At 37.0% G+C, this 17,295-nt stretch overlaps 2 protein-coding genes across 2 annotated transcripts; both read right to left on the minus strand.

Moving 5' to 3' along the window:
• Positions 1-690: 690 nt before the first annotated feature.
• On the minus strand, positions 691-3,067 carry LOC116200154. Its single transcript, XM_031530876.1, has 5 exons — positions 2,752-3,067; positions 1,774-2,137; positions 1,445-1,515; positions 1,172-1,270; positions 691-1,081 (listed from the first exon to the last, which is right to left on the minus strand). The coding sequence occupies exons 1-5, from the start codon at positions 2,953-2,955 to the stop codon at positions 971-973; spliced, it is 849 nt and encodes a 282-aa protein (XP_031386736.1). The 5' UTR covers positions 2,956-3,067; the 3' UTR covers positions 691-970.
• A 4,880-nt stretch (positions 3,068-7,947) lies between these two features.
• LOC116201421 (ethylene-responsive transcription factor ERF113-like) lies at positions 7,948-11,175 on the minus strand. Its single transcript, XM_031532663.1, has 2 exons — positions 10,734-11,175; positions 7,948-8,797 (listed from the first exon to the last, which is right to left on the minus strand). The coding sequence occupies exons 1-2, from the start codon at positions 10,849-10,851 to the stop codon at positions 8,241-8,243; spliced, it is 675 nt and encodes a 224-aa protein (XP_031388523.1). The 5' UTR covers positions 10,852-11,175; the 3' UTR covers positions 7,948-8,240.
• Between the last annotated feature and the right edge of the window lie 6,120 nt (positions 11,176-17,295).

Below are 17,295 nucleotides of genomic sequence, written 5' to 3' on the forward strand. Positions count from 1 at the left end.
GGGTCGATCTTTCCACTCGCATGGCCCTTGTCGAACCTTCTCTTTCTTACCCCTCCAAGAAATGTCCGCTCTTCTTCCTACTTATATTACCAGAGGTCTTGACAAGTCAATCCGCGACTTCTGGTGGGGAATCTGGCAACCATGAGAATGGAAGTCGTCGTCTCTACTTCAGATCTCGGGTTTCCATCACTTACCTGAAACATTCGAGGGGTTTTGGCAATTCGTGGGCTTTAACAAGTCTTTGATATCTCGACTTCCTTGGCATTGTTAAGAACAAGACTAGGGTGGAAACTTCTTTCCATCGAATAGGCCTTCCTTGTTACTTTCTTCTTCAGTACGAGGCCTTTCTTTCTTTCTGTTCAACCATCCGTATCAGATGCTCAACTTTCAGCACAGTAGCTCGAAAGGTATTCGAAAGGCATCCGTCTCAGGGTTTGCAATGGTCAATAGCATCAGTAATTGGATCTTCAGTCCATGGATCTCATATTGAAATGTTTTAAAAGCTCCTCCTCCTCCAGGCATTTCCTGGCTCGAGCTTATAAACCGAAGCAACTACACCCAGAATATTGACATTCCGAAAATCGCCAATTCAATGCAAACACTGCATATTCTGAATCTTCCTTTGGTAAAAAATAAAACATTCACTTATCCCCCCCAAAAAAAAAGAAAAGAAAAAAGTAACATTCTGTCTACACTGTAGAAAAAAGCAGAAGTGCTTCACTCCATTGCAACTTTTACCTATCTGAAGCAAAGTTTCAGAATAGCAAAAATTTTACAAACTTGAACTCCCGCTCTGATAAGTCTTATTTAACAGTGGAAAAGAACTGAAATATATGCTAATGTCAGTATATACAAGATAAGGTATAACTGCTTAACCTCCCTCCCTCCCGTTCTCTCTCTGTTGTGCTTACAATACACACTCTATCGCTTCATATCGGGTCAAAACTAGAAGAAGATGTCACCTCTTTCCTTAGCTCATATTCTGATTCAATTTCTGCTCCTCGAGCTTCTCGATCAGAGCCTTCTTCTCATCTTCGGGGAGGGAATTGAAAGTGAAGACAGATTTATCACCAATATCATCCTATATACGAGAGTCACGTTCGGGCAAGGAAATTCCAAGAGTAAATCTCAAATCACATTAAATCCAAAATTTGACTAAACTAGAATTTACCTTTATAGGCTGAGTGAACTTTCTCCCGGCAAATATCACAAAAAGAGCCATCCACGAGCCAAGCAGAAGGCTTTTCAATCCGCTGTCCATCAAACCAGTCTGGCAAATTCAATTTCGTAAGAGGGAATTTCTCAAAAGCCATTTCTCAACTGTTTAATAAAATAATCCCAACTGTGGTATAGTAAATTTTGGGTATATTTCCAACAGCGAAACAAAGAAGGTTTTTTTTTTTTTGCTGAGTTGAAAAAGAAAGAAGTTTAAATGAGAGTATACCAAATGCCCCAGAAGAACTGTCGGTATTATGAAGGTAAGTATGCCAGCTTCCAGCTTCCCATAACAAAGGCCTGCATTGAGGAAAAACAGCTCTACTTGAAAAGGAATATTCAGGAAAGCCCGAAAGAGTAACTTCTCCGAGATGGAGAAATTTTAAATAACAACTTCAGAGGCAAAGAAAGCATTCCAGAACAAACATGAGTGATGAGTCGACAATCAATATGGAAAAAAAGAGATAAGGTTTTCACATGTGATATCAGTCTGAAAATTAGCTTTAAACATGTGAAAACAGATAATTTAGGTTGTAATTCAATCAACATAGTAGTTACCTTCCTTGAAGACAAGTCCCGTCAAAGCAGCGAAGAGAGGACCAACAAACCAAACAGCCATTGGGTTCTCAACAACATACTGTACTAAGCCCTCACCCGCAGGTTGGGCAAGGAAAGTGTAAGCCGCCAAAGACCCGATCACACCGAGGGCCCAAAAGGCTTGAAGGGTGCGTTTGATCTCAGTCACATAGATGTGAATCAACAGTAATGATAATCCCAATCCGCCAGCTCCGACGGAATAGAAGAGATCAAGGTTCTGACCGAGCTGCTCGCCGAACCAAGAGTTCTCGGGTAAGAAGGCAGTGGAAGAAGCGATCACGAATGACGAAGCAGCTGTTACTAGCCCCGATCTGTACAATATCACCTGATAGACATCAATGCATTATTGATGAAATTGGGCAAGACCAATTAGGATTTGAAGATCATGCAGACTATAAAACTGTAATCTTCTCAAAGCTAAAATCTTCATATCATTGAGATAGCGCCTGAAAAGCCCGAATGATCCCGGACAGACCATGTCAACTAAATTACGCGACTTTTTCTCTCTGCTCGAACACAGAAGCTGCCATCAACAACCACTCCAAATATTCAAATCTCATATTACGATCGGGATACTACCCACCGTCGGCAAGTCCAAGATTGGAAACAGTATTTTCTGCTGAACGCCCCAGTGAACCATTCAATAGGGAGATAACATGAATAAGATTTTCAAGCATCTGATCCATTTCCTGCTATACTTGAACCCTGCTTTGGCCCCCAAGGATCAAATTTAGCTCAAATCGATCCGTGGTCCGCGGATACTGCAGCCGTGCATCGAACTAGACAACAGTTTTTAACTATCGTAAAATTTTCATTTCACATAGATTGCCCAAGAAATCATAAGCATCAACGAGCTTTGAACAATATCAAGTCACGTCTTTCATGATACACACACACACATATATTCCGCCATTAGAGATATGGGACACAGTCGTTTACCTCTTTAACGTCGGAAGGGTCGACGGTCCAGGGGCCATAGACGCCCTGATAGACAGTCCGCGAGGTGTCGCCGAGGGCCTTGCACTGTACGGACGGCAGGGTCCGAAGCTTAGAGCTCCCAGCGAAGGTTCTGCCTCCGAGCTTTGCTCTCGAAGTCACGGAGAGGGGGACAAGAGAGCAGGATACCACAGCTGCCGAATCCATGGATGGAAGAGCTACCTGTGTCAGAGTTTCGTGCCGGAAAGGCCGGATAGCTGCTTTGTTAGGGAACCCCTGGTAGTATCTGTACGAGAGAGCGAGTAGGGACGAGTTTTTATTTCATTCTCTTTTTTGGTACTCGCGGAAGAAGGAATTGGGCTCGTGGAATATCTGGTTCTAGAGAAGGCCCAGAATTTATGTGGGCGCGAAAGCCCATGTTCTTCAAAATTTGCATTTTAACATTATTTCATTAGACAGTAAGTACCTAACCATTTCCTTGTATCACGTGACAAGTCAAAATCATAAGTTCTTCGCTATTTAGATATTGATAACATATTTATATATGTGTATGAGATACTTACTCTTTTTTTAAAATCTTTAAAGGTTTTTTTTTTTATATATGTTATCTTCATATTCTATTGTTTTGATCGTATTGTAACTTTTCATTCCTTATTTAAAGACCACGAGTCTAATTTTCTCGTCATTTATCAATAACAATCCGAACATTCTCGTATTTGTAGTTTTCGATCTTTTTTCCTTAATTTTTATCTTCTGGATCAAAACAACGTTACATGAAGAGTACTTGTGATATCACATATCGCTTACACAAAATTGAAGAGTACTGTAGTTTTTTTCCTCAATTATAAATATAAATGTACATATATTCTAGTGAAGTAACTATCACATAATTCTTTAATATCGTGCTTTATAATCCCAAAAAATAGCAGTCTATATATTTCTCATATTTATAATGTCTTATCCTAACTTTTGAAAAATCTCACATTTTTGTAAAATTTACCAGTCAAATGGGCCACTCATCGGGATAACCTTGCCCACAAAATGAATTTTCACAACTCGTTGTCCATTGCGATTATCGCATCACGTAGAAGTCGTAATCCTTGTCTGACAGCAGTTAATATTCACACTAGCCGGTTCTGTTAATCGATCGCCCCTGGGACAACGCTATATTCCTCGAATAATTTGATGCTCGGACAAAATATTGTTTCACAACAGGGCAAGGGCAAGACACCAGTCTCAAATCAGCGTCGCAAAACATATGTACATGCAAATTTTAAAAGGAGGAAAATAGGTTTTGGTATTATTAGGAGTCCACACGTCTCTGGAATAATTATAAATGTCCAAGGGGTCCTGTGGGCAACCAAAACATCTTTAATTAGTGGAAAATGATGCAACCTCCTAAAAGTTATGCATAAACGTCAACTCACCGCTTTGGTATATGATCAGATAAATGCTCGTGCTTCTGATTGGATTTTACACCTCGTGAACCATATTATCCCGGCGATAAAAGCGCTTCAAAGCACGATAAGAAAAAGGCATAGACTGATTGGATGTTACAAACTACACTGTACAGTTACACATTATAAAAGAAAACGGAATTAATAAAAATTAGGGTTAATTGCGTTCTTAGTTCTAACCTAAATTTAATTTTTTATCTGAGATATTCCAACGTTGGCGTGTTGATTTCACATATAGCCCGACGCTAAATTTCCGTCCAAAATTGACATAATTGCACACGTGGCACGTTAATTTTGTAACACATGTAAGCAACGTTACAAAATTAACGTGCCACGTGTGCAATTCTGTCAATTTTGGACGGAAAAGTTAGCGTCGGGCTAGATGTGAAACCAACACGTTAACGTTGTGATATCTTATATAAAAAAATAAAGTTTGGATTAGAATTAAGAATTTCTTTAAACGTAAGAATATATGACATAATTATTTTTAAAAATTATAGAAGTGGGATGACAATCTATTATGATTAACCAAGATAGTCAACCCATATTATCCGACATAAGCTAATTCGACTTTTCCGAATCGATCCTCGTATTAAGTAGTAATCCCCCCAACATCTTTGACTCTTTAGTTTTTAAATTAATCCTAATCGAAGACAACGTGACAAGGCAAGGCAAGGCAAGGCCAAGGAGGCAAAGCAATAAGATAGAGCGGCGGTGCATGCGGCGTACAATTTCTTCTCAACCTCCATGATTTCGACCTCTCTCTGTCTCGGCAGAGCCGCAAATTTTGACCCGCTATGCCGAAAGCCGTTGCTCGTAACGAAGGCGGTCCCCCACTTCAGGGTACCACGAATCCTCGCTGCTCCCGGTGCACCGTACACCCGCCAGCTCTATTACAATTTGCACGTCTTATTATTAGATTGGAAACTACTTATCAATCCAGTCCGCCACATTACTCGTACTACTTTACTGATGGGCATATTAGCAAAAAAAGTGGCCGGACCGCCGAATGTCTGTCGCTAGCAAATTGCCCATGATTATTGGTCAAAATTATCAATCGTGTCACCGTGGCATTGTGTCTATCTGTCACATGACTTTGACAATTTTATGTACAAAATTAGCATTGCTCCTATAGAAAAGAGCACTAATGAGTATTGTTTATTTCGATTTAGGGTAATTGGATTAAAGATATGGACATTCTTATTTATATGTTCAACATGATTGATGTGGTGGACCGAGTGAATGTTGTATTTTATTCCTCAGATCATTCTCTTGCCCCTGGCATCAATCCTCCCTGTCTTTTTTTTTTTTGTCCTTTTTAAGTAAAACTCCGCCCTTTCTCTTCTGCTTTATTAAGCATGCGGTGGGTCCCATTTGTAATGCAAAGGGAAGGGGATTGATTTTGTGCGCCGGGAGTACAATAATCACTTTCCGTCATTTCAGTTGTGGTGGTCATGTCACGCTTGGCATCGGACTCCGTGGACACGTCAGAGTTCACGCGCGCTGACGTGGCGCCGGGGCTCTCTCAGTGGTTCGGGTTCAGTGTAAATAAGCTGTAAAGTATGGGAAGAGAGAGAGAGAGAGAGAGAGAGAGGGGAAGGAAGAGAAGCTTCTTGCTTTTTCTTTCTCTTCTCTTTTGTCGGTACGTGAATGTCCCCTTTTCTTTCCCTTTTTTTTTTTTTTTTGTAAAATAAAATCTCTGTCGTTTTATCACTTTAGTTCTGAACCGTGCAAACCCGACACCAATCTAAAATGTAATCTAAATCTAATGCCTTTTATGGGGCTTTATTAATACTTGTGGGATTTGACTTTGTTGGCCCACGCAGTTTGCTTTCTTGGGCAATCGGGGTAGGCCCACTTCCAGTTCTCTTCTGCATGCGCATTTTGTCAGTCTAGTCTAGTGTGTCTACATAGAATGTCTCGTGAATAAAATTACGAGGCGTTACGCAGTTGATGAATAATGCTAGTATGGTGGATTGACTTTACTTACAGTATAAGAGTCTGGAACTGATTGCAAACACTTCGGATCAGCGTAGCCAACATCCGAAATTGAATATAAGAGTCTGGAACTGATTGCAAACACTTCGGGTCAGCGTAGCCAACATCCGAAATTGAATATAAGAGTCAATTTCGGTCAATAAGTTTGGGATACTTTACGCGGTTTCAGTGAAATATATCTATTATATCAAGTGACAGCAAATAAGATTAACTGGAAAAGGTCTAATTGGAGGGTAATCATACGATCGGTTGGGAGTGCTAAATATCAGGGATTTTTCTTTTGATATGTAATGGGACAAGAGACGTTCAAATCGTAATCATTTGAAATATATGCATGTCTACACATGCATATGAAAAGTATCGACATCGGACTATAATTGACTAAGATAGGCGCATATGATCCTGCACGTACTATTCGTTGGGTGCGTCCTGAACTAATTAACAATATCATGATGCGAAAAAACAATGCATATCTTTTGTGCATGCATGAAGTGATATTGAGACTTTTATGGCCATGAAATTATAAAATCGGAATGAATAAGGAAAGGGGGCAAGGCGTGGGATGGGAAAAGCAACTATGGATGTAAAGATATGTGCATGATGATGATTTGGGAGCTCTTGGAAATTAAGTAAGGTACGTGCGTGTGTTGATCGAATCATTTCATCCCTAATCATTTGAAAGATCGCAATCAAATTATATAGTAGGCTTAACTTTGGTGAACCCACTTTTCTCATTTGCAAACAAGCATGCATGAAACAGGTCCTCTTAATTTAATTTAACTTGATTTATTTTCTAGAAGTTAACTATAATTAATTGATTGATTAATTAATCGATTAGTCAAAATATATAGTACTTTACTTTTTTCAAATTCATCTCTTGTGTGCGAGCATAGAAGTAAATATATAGGATTGAAAATGAAACGTTGTAGGATTCATCAAATTTGTACTTTTTGAAACGTTGTAGGATTCATCAAATTTGTACTTTTTGAAGTGCTGCAGCGACGGCACTTAATTTGATTGTGTTTCTGAGGGCAATTTATTAACATGAATGCAATAGAAAAACTAGCGATCTAAAAATCGTAAGCTTTTGATCAAAACAAGATATAGTGTATTGGCGCATGCTTTCGCCCGATGACTCAGATATCGCGAATTCAATATCTAATGAAATTATCCGTACTCTTTTATTAATTATTTAGAATTTATATTTTATTGTACTAGATCTTGAGTCTCTTTTATAACGAAAAAAATTATAATTTTAGATTTTGGCCCCATTTCCACCAAAAAAAAATCATAAAACTTACAAAGTTTGTAACCAGTTCGTCGAAATATTTACAATTTATGTACCAATCAATTATTTTTTTCTTTTTTTGTTTATATAGTTTTAGCCAAAGAGATATATACCATTTGAACTTTATAACCCTTTATTAATCATCTCTTTCTGTTTTTTCTTTTCTTTTTCTTTTGGTGGTTTTTTCAAAGGAGGCTCCTGTATTAACCAACAATCGAATGTTCTTCATTATTATGCATCATGTGCTAGGAGAATCAAGAGAAAGAATATCAAGTTTTACGGATATATTGAAAGGGCAGACCTATTATGTCCATATGTAAAAACAGTTTTAGTTCGATGAAATGATTTTTCATACGAATTTAATAATTAGCTTGATATACTTATACTAAACATATATATGTTTATAAAAAGTGTAACGTATAAATCTGCATTAATTAATTAAATACTTCTTTCATGTTCGGGAACTAAATAATTTTTAGATAATCTGATCACAGAAGAATTTCTCCTGTCATCCGAGAAACCTAATAGGGGTTTCAATTTCACACGATGACACTCTCATGATCTCATTACCTAGAAATTTCGGCACCAGCCATAACAAAAAAATCAAAATCAAAATCAAAATCAAAACAAGCCCTTAGCTTGATAAAAACCAAGCTAACTTTTAGCAACCGTCATGCATACACGAAGAATTATTAAATCTATCCCAGTAAAAACATTAGGTTTTAATGTTTGGGGCCCTAACGATCACCTTACTGGTTCCTTGGGTCAAACTCCTTCCCTTGCCGTTGAAAGTCCGAGCTAGAGGAAGTCGACATCGATGGAGACGAACTCGACTGTGAATAACCAAAACCACTTTGGTGATAAAAATAGGGATCTTGAGGGCTCAACAAGCTTGACATAAGGAGAGGAAATTCTGTGTCATTGCTCGAGAGGATCTGCGCGTACTGGATCAAGTCCGGGTAATATGTCGACTGCTGATCATGGGACATCATCGGAGGTGGCGGCTGCTGAGGAGGTGGAGGCGGAGGGGGGTTGTTGACTTGTCCACGGAGATTAACGTTGCTACTACTGCCCATGAAACGCGCGAACTCATGGGGTTGGTGTTGAACTCGCTCGGGGAAGTTGAGCTTCGCCTTGGTGCCTTTGAACCTCAGAGCTGCATTATCATATGCAATGGCTGCATCCTCGGCTGTGTCGAACGTCCCCAGCCAAACTCGAGCTGCTTTCTTTGGGTCTCGAATCTCGGCCGCCCATTTTCCCCAAGGTCTTTGCCTCACACCTCTATAATGCCTTCTCCTAGTATTCTCTATATCCAAAGGGCAGATAAACGCCAAAATCATGAAAGTTTTTATCAGCATGTTTATATATAGAATAATCATTTTCCCTAACAAGCATGATTTAATTTTAACTTCGACAACATTATTTATACATGGATGTCTCAAGCATGTTTTCCACAAGGAAAGCTTCTGATATAATTACATGAATGAAAAAAAGAAGAAGAAGTCCATATACATATTACATTCTATATATCAATATGGCAAAGCAATATGGGGAAGTGCCACATGGTCTCAAAGGACAATATTAATTGTGGTTGGATGCATGCATTCATGTATGCAGATAGTATATGTACACACACACATATATATCCTTGATCTGTCTGATAATATCATACCTACCGGGTCTCTCTTTCATGATTTTTTACGTAAATATATAGCAGAGGTGTCTCGCGCCCATACATCCATATGGGAAAAAAAGAATAATTCTCATTATTTTTAGCCTAAATAGTTGGCTAGCTAGCTAGCTAGTGAGCTAGAGAACCAAGAGAAATATTGACCAGGAATTGGTCAATAATTAAAATAAACGATGCTATGAACTTCGTGGGCACAATCTGATCTCTAAATATATCTACCTAGGAGGAGGAACTAAAAAGGAAAGAATAGGAGGAGGAACTCAACATGAAGCAAAATAATTTTCTTTCTTGTAGCTAATTCTAAGTCAAAATTACTCTTAAATTGAAATTAATTACAGTTTAATAAATTGAGAACACCTCGTAATATCACTTAAAAAAAAGGGGGGAGAAATCTAGTTCACCTCACACTAGTTCTAGCTGGCTAATTATTAGCTAGTTCAATAGGCATTGGTCCCTCTCCAAGGCATGAGAAAGTCATGCACAATCAAGTCATACGTTACCAAATTTCGAACATCAATCTTAGACTATGTTGATAAAATAAGAAAGTAATTGGATTCGTGGCAAAGACCTTAGCATAAGCATCTGAACATTCCCTTGCATATATGATAAAATGTGAGCTATTATATAGTTTCTAGGAGATTCTTAAGAGTATCGTACCAGACAATATTCGAGAGTAAAGACATATGCACGATCCATATGCACCGATGACGATAATTTACGTATGTATGCAAATCACAGCTGAATCAATCTATATATGGCTCTTCGGTATCGAGAAAATGACAAACCAACCAATAGAATATGGACGATATAACTGGCCAGAAATTATGGGTGAAGGTCAAAAGGCTGACCAAAATAGAATTTTGATAGCTCACGGAATCCTTTTTTTTTTTTTTTTCCTTTGCTGCTAAGAACAAGAGATTGGCACATGCAAGCAAAGCTGCTTGTCCGGTAGGTAAAGATCAGTGACAGGAGATCTGGACAAAGTAGGAATTAATATTCGATTAAAACAAGTGTAGTGTGAAAAACCATGAACACTTGTCAGATCATCCATCAGATTAGGATTGGAGTGTTCCTCTTCTCTTTTTCCTTCTATCTTTCCTCCTTTTCTTTTCTTTTTCTTAAAAAAGAAAAGGAAATTAATGCTTCCTAGCTAGAAAGTGGGAGGGGGCCAGGTTTGAAATTGAAAGCTTGATACAATCAATCGACTTCTTCTTTTGAAAGCTATAATATGATCTCCATCCTTGTCCACCACCCTCCATGAGCAAATTGAATATATTTAACATGATATCGTTCGGATCGCATCGCGTCTAACATTTCATCCCGTAAATCGAGACGTGCTGAAAGATTTAAGATGGGAAAATAATTAAATTGAAAATCTATGAACACCCTTACGAGAGAAAGAGGGTTTTGGGGTTAATTTAATTGGAGAAAGAAGTGCTCCTATTAGTCTCACTCTCCATACTTATCTAACTATATATATCTGTCTAGCTAGGTGAAGTGCAATTATAGTGTCGATCGATCATGGCGTTTCAATGATCTAGCATTTACCTACCTTGATCAGGAGTCGACTGAGGTGCAGGCTCCTCTTTGACGGCTTCGGGTGCAGGTTGCTGCGGCCTATGGCCATCGTGGTGGCTCGTTCCTATGACTCGAGAGAGAGCCGAGACCATGGCTGAAACGTCGGTTTCGGACAAGGAAGACTCGTAGCTGGCGAAGTCGTCCTCCTCCTTCTCCTCCTCTTTCGATGCTTCACCAGGAAGTGGCCTCTTCCCATGTCTTCGATCCACTTTAACTTCTTATTATCGATTTCTTCGATGGGCTTTAGGGCTCTATAAGTAGAGAAGATCGTGATTAAGACCGAAGGGGACAAGAGAAAGAGAGAAAGAGAGATAGAGATATGTATGTATGTTTGAGGAAGGTTTGGACAGAGTAAGCAAAAGGAGGAAAGGGAGTGATTGTGGGGAGGAGGAGGAATATAGCGAGAGTAGGGTTGGCATTTAGGCAAAGTTGAGGGCATTTATTTATTTGATGAGGAAAAGAAAAGGGAAAAAAAAGCAATTTATTTTCTTTCTTTTTTATGACATTTTTGGCAAAAAAAAATCATGAAAAAGTGAGCTCAACATATCTTCTTAGGAAAAATTCAAAGACTTAAAAAAGAGAAGATTTATTTTTGGAAGTGGGCATGAAGATGGCATGGCTTAGGTAATTTTGAAGAACCAATATACATATAGGCGTATGTGCTGTACTTTTTTTTTTGTGTGGGGAGATAGCGGAGAGGAGTGAATTGAAACGAGAAGAGTCCCTCAGAAAATAATTAGATAAAAAATTTCTTGGTTATTGTAAAATATTCACGTTGTGAGAGTTTTATCCATTGATGGTTCGATCCGGTTCAATTGGATTAGTTTGGGTCAAATTAAGTTTTCGAATATCAGGGTTCACACCAAAAAAAAAATTTCTCAATTACTTTAACTTCAGGTTAAAATCGAGAGTTACTGCACTAAGATATTCTCTCTACATATACCCAGACACATATATCTAGTCATACATCTAGCTAGTTTACGATATAGAGGACTTTAATACTCTTTTTCACTCGAATGCATTATGTTCTTAATTGTCAACTTGTCTGGATAAACCGGCCTAAATGCATGCATGGGGGCTTGACGATGGAACTTTGAGTTTTGTCGCGGAAGATTCGCTAGTACAGGTTAAATATAGTATTGTATAAATATATATGTGGAGATCGACTAAGTGTTGTTTAAGCCAAAATTAAAGATATATTCCCTTTTTCTCTCTATTGATCCTACTTTTTTTTTTTCCTTTTATGTGTACCTTAATATTCAGAAATTCATCGCCTTTGATTAATTCAATTTGAGTTGGATCGGCCCACTAAGAAGGTAAAATTCTCATAATATGAATTTTTTTCATTCACAAAACTCGAATTCGAGACCTTATTTAAGTCGAATAAGCGTCGAATCGCTTAAATCAATATATGTAACTAATAAATATATCACTGATCAAAAACCCAAAAACTGCAAAAGAGATCTCCATATGCAAGGTTGCACACCAAAATTTTTGCATTATTACTATGGGGAAATTAACTGAATATATATAAGTTAAATACAACCTTAAAAAAGTTAATTTATTATAATCCCTTTTGTGTTCTTGGTTTACCAAGGTGAACTTGTGAAAGTATTTGATCAATCTTGGTGAGCTACTTCCCATAGACGCTATAATATTGGACACACAATGTAAAGTTTCATGTATTACTCCTCAGTGAACCGACTAGACTCAAAACAAAAATTAGGTGGAGTACTCAATTGGATTTCTAGGTATCAAGTGGAACATATTGAAAAATGTAGAGTTTGATCATTTAGTTAATTAATCTCAAAGACTTTTGCATGCATCGCCTGATAAAAGAACTAGCTAATTAAGATTTGATTACCAACTGAGTAATCATGTTAGATTAGTTGAGGTTTACACAAATAGGCTTAAATCCAAAAAACCACCCCCCAAAAAAAAAAGTCAAACAGTCAAACAATTATTTAAAAGCAACATCATTTTCTAGTTTGCATCCCTAGTTGATTATATATAAAAGCAGCATATATGTATATTATATTGTATTTGGTATTTGTAACTTCTTAAAAAAAAAAAGGTATTTCCCACGCACACGCATATATACGTCTATATATATATATATGTGTGTGTGTGTGTGTGTCCAACCTAGTTCAATGACGAAGTATTGCTGAGGGGGAAAGGAAAGTAAACGGATGAACTTGTTATTCTGTAAATTACGTAATTAGTAAATTAATTAGAAGAAAGGTACAATGTTAGTCAAAGAGACTCAATTAATTATTAAATTCCATCCCCCGAAAAAAATTAATTTAACCATTAATTTAATCCCTGAAAAATATTAGTTTATCCATGATGACTTCACCTCCATTCCTCTCAAAATAGAAGAAAGAGACGGACACTTCCTAAACGGTTACTGTATTTTTCAAATGAAAATGATGATAATAGATCTAAAGATACTTTTCTTGGGTATTTTCTCCTTTATACTAAAACGAAGAAAAGAAGTCATAATAAACAATTATATATTATAAGTATTCCATATTTTCGTCAAAATATACAATATACATATATATATATATATATATATATATATTAGAAGTCACCATGATGGTTTTGCTATGTGGAAAACTCTTTTTTGGTTTTAATAAAGCAAGCAAAAACAAAACCTAATTTTCCAAGAAAAAACCTAATAAATCTCCTTTAAAAGTGGATACAGATGACATATCTAATTATTAAAAAAGCTAGAAAAACTCTATTTTCTTGTCTTGAAAAGTTCAGAAAAAATTACTAAAAATTAAAAGTGATCATGTGTGATTTAAGATATATGGTAAATGTTTCCTATTTTCTCTCTATATAAGTGGTAAATATTTTCTATTTTCTCCAACAATTATATAGTAAAGGGCACTGCATAGGATAAAAGTTATGATATCTGAAACTTCTTTATTATGTCTTTAACAAAACATATAACGGTATCTTGATAATTATAGAGAACAGTCTCTTTTTAAAAGTAAATATAAATAATTTAAGTATTTCATATTTTCACCATTAATAATATGGTAATTGGTAAACATCACCATGACAAAGGTCGTGATATCTCGAAAACATATTTCTGATTTTAATAAAAAGATGCAAAAAAAAAACCTATTTTTTCACCGAAATAAAAACTGATAAATCTCCTTTAAAAGTGGATAAAGATCACATAATTGATAAAGTAGCTCGTGACACTCTATTTTCTTGTTTTGAAACATTAAGAAAAGATTACTAAAAAGTAAAAGTAATAATACGCGATTAGTATATAGGGTAATTGTTTCCTATTTTCTCTCCATATAAGGTACATATTTTCTATTTTCTCCAATTATATGTTAAAGAGCACGGCATACGGTAAAGGTTATGCTATCTCGAATCCTTTTATTTTGTCATTAATAAAACATATGACGGTATCTTGATAATCATAGCGAACAGTCTCTTTTCAAAAGTAAATACAGGGATATAAAGATAACTGTACAAAGTAAAAAGGACCCACACAAATGATGCTTTTTCTAATTATGCTCGACCATTGATACGAAACATCGGAAGAGGACAAAATAGCACGTCCATTTCTAAGCCATATATATAGAGTCGATTCGGATCCACAAATATCGTCCATATATGTGTATGTATATATATATATATATACCTAGTGAAAGAGATGTGGAGAGAGAGGCGGATCAGAAGACCCCAATATCATTGTCCACTCTAAATCAGACACATTTCTTCAATAACGATCGATCAATTCCTTCACTTCCAAAATTAAGTGCGGAATTTTTTTGGCCCCAAAATCAGTGGGCTATAGTGAACCTACTAGGGTCCACTTCTAATTACCCAATCTCTAACCTCAGCAGAAGGCAAACCAAACAGAATTAGTCCATTCTCTAACTCTAGAATATTGATACGCCCCTTCCTTCCCCCGCAGAAAATTGATAACAGAATAGACCTTACTGAGACTATGTTGCTGCCCACATCGATGATCGACTTCGGCAACTTAACCAGCTTCCTACCATTCATTACTTCCGATTCATGAAACTTCAATTTACAGTAATCAGCCATGAGCATCTGACTCCAGGTTTTTTGTGAGAAGATACCTGGAGAGACTGAGGTGTTACGCTGAACCTGAACACTCTGAGAAGAACCTGCTAGTTACGTGTGACCCTCCATTCATCCCAGAATCGACCCCTCTTGATTCTCCAACCACTGCACCAATAGCTTGAACAATCCTATCAGCCTCAGTTGAATCCGCAAGCTCAATACGTACTGCTTCGGCAAAAATCTCAGACATCCTCTTCAATGCTTCAGTTCCCATCATATCCCAGTCCTCTCTGATCAATTCTTCGTGGTCGAATGGCTATGTATGTGTGCGTGTATGCTTATACACGTGCATGTGTATGCATATGTAAGTGTACGTGAAAATTCGGATTGAATGGTTCGACTCAAATAGGTTCATTAGTCTAATAATTCTAAGTGTTGTACCGGTATTTCCTTCGAGTGTTGATCGCTAGTACTGCCGATCTCGAAAACCGATCGACAAAGTCAGTGTAGATACTTGTAGAAGCGACACGCTTGGGGTGCTCGATTTACGATTTTAAATATTTTAAGTACACTTTATCTACTTTTATTTTTCTAGTAGGTTTTGAGATTTAATTTCACAAGTAGAAAATTTTGAATTTATCCTTTTTCTACCTTTTTGTAGACCCCATGAAACTAACAATTAGAATCACGTGAATTACTCATAAATTCCTAGCACGAATCGATGAATCTGAGCTACAAACACATCTCCGATCAAGAGATAGACGAAGATGGTTTCCCGCCCAGAAACTCCTATTAAGTATGGGATTTTACTTTGTCAGACATGCGTACATACATGTATATGTGTGTGTATGCATGTATGTACGTGTTCATGCGCAGCATTGAACTGTCTACGTCGCCCGACATATGTTTTTGTTGATAAACATGGATCGTCTTTGTGTCTATCTTCCTCTTCTCCAACTTGCTAAGGACAGTTATCTGATTTTATTAGATATGACGGGGATGCGGCGAAAACATATGATTTTGTGGGACGTACCTTTATATTTATGTCTTTATGTGATCTCTGTAATGTGATTAACTAATACAGTTGGACGCTCCATGATCATATTAGGTGGCAGGCGCTACTGTATCTATATTCTGACCATACGTACACGCACATAAATTCTTGTAAATATCTCTACATGCATGTGTGAGGCGAGTGCTTGTATTTGTTTGCCCCAAAACAGAAGTTTATCCTTAACTGAACAGTTCGATCGGATGAATCGCATGGTAACAATGAACCGTGGCCCTAAACATAACCCGAAACTATAGGTGAACGATCCATGCCTTTCATAAACACCACAAGGTCCTATCCCATGATATACGAGAACCAGCATACGGGTTCCATGCTAAGTCATGTATGTGTGTGTGTGCGCGCGCGCATATATATATATATATATAATATGTACGGTACATTCTTATAAAAAATGTATATATGTATATATTGTGCTATATGCACCCATAAGAAAAGACAGAGAACACGTGCTTAAGATGATAAGGCATGCAGAAGATCGAATCACACCCAAATCTAGGGTCCACGAGAAGTTTCTTCCAACGTCCACTCAAAACAATATCCTCCCCCGTCCAAACAAAGCAAGAAGAAATCCTCCGAACTCCAAGAGATTTGACCTGGCGATTAAAGTGCGTCTATGTTTGCATTTGATTTCGAATTCGAATCCTCTTGGAGTTATCGGAGCGTTTTTGGCGTGATTACCCGCTATGTATCCCGTCGGAGTTCACAGAGCCCCATAAATTAATCGAACGAATCCTGAACACTCCGAGTTAGAAAAAAAAAAAGAAAAAAAGAAAGATATCCTCCGATCAGATCGGCCGCATGTCTGTTTAGATCATACGATGTCAGAACTGAAAACATATATTAATTAGCTTATTTATAATAAGAAGATGTATCTAGATCGCTATGTCGGATTTATTCCATAGTCCTCGTAACATTCTACGCAAGCATACGAAATAGGTAAAATCTGTCTACACGAATCAAGCGGTGAATCGATATATTCTCCTGTAAGTTCACAGTAAATCAAAGTTAGATTTTTATATAGAAAATTGCACCGTTCGACTGCGAACCAACTTTATATTTACATATATATATATACTTCTCCTATCGAGCCTCCTTAAATGGAGGAATTTACGGAGATTAATCGGAGCGTATCACATCGCAGATTATCGGTAATGAAATAATAATAAATTTATTAAATAATAAAAGACGTATTATTTTATAAGAAACTTATTATTTAAATATTTATTAATAATAAGAAATATGTTATTTTATATATTATTTTAATATAATAAAACTCATATTAAATAATAGGTTATTTTTGTTAAATAGTTAAAAAATTATTTTTTTCCGATCCTCGGTAAATTCATCTAACAAACAAACCCATCCCCCAAACACACATACATACATATATGTACATATGTCATGCGTG

The sequence above is a fragment of the Punica granatum genome, chromosome 3 (genome assembly GCF_007655135.1).
Source record: "Punica granatum isolate Tunisia-2019 chromosome 3, ASM765513v2, whole genome shotgun sequence".
In the NCBI taxonomy this organism is placed as follows: domain Eukaryota; kingdom Viridiplantae; phylum Streptophyta; class Magnoliopsida; order Myrtales; family Lythraceae; genus Punica; species Punica granatum.

Bases quoted from the DNA above. Each gene is read 5' to 3' on its own strand.
- LOC116200154 (XM_031530876.1), bottom strand. From the start codon at position 2,955: ATGGATTCGGCAGCTGTGGTATCCTGCTCTCTTGTCCCCCTCTCCGTG. The intron at 1,516-1,773 runs GTAACTACTATG...TCCTCAATGCAG, and splicing joins GGGACTTGTCTTCAAGGAAG to GCCTTTGTTATGGGAAGCTG. The intron at 1,271-1,444 runs GTATACTCTCAT...TGAATTTGCCAG, and splicing joins CAGTTCTTCTGGGGCATTTG to ACTGGTTTGATGGACAGCGG.
- LOC116201421 (XM_031532663.1), bottom strand. From the start codon at position 10,851: ATGGTCTCGGCTCTCTCTCGAGTCATAGGAACGAGCCACCACGATGGC. The intron at 8,798-10,733 runs GTAGGTAAATGC...CTTTGGATATAG, and splicing joins TCAGTCGACTCCTGATCAAG to AGAATACTAGGAGAAGGCAT.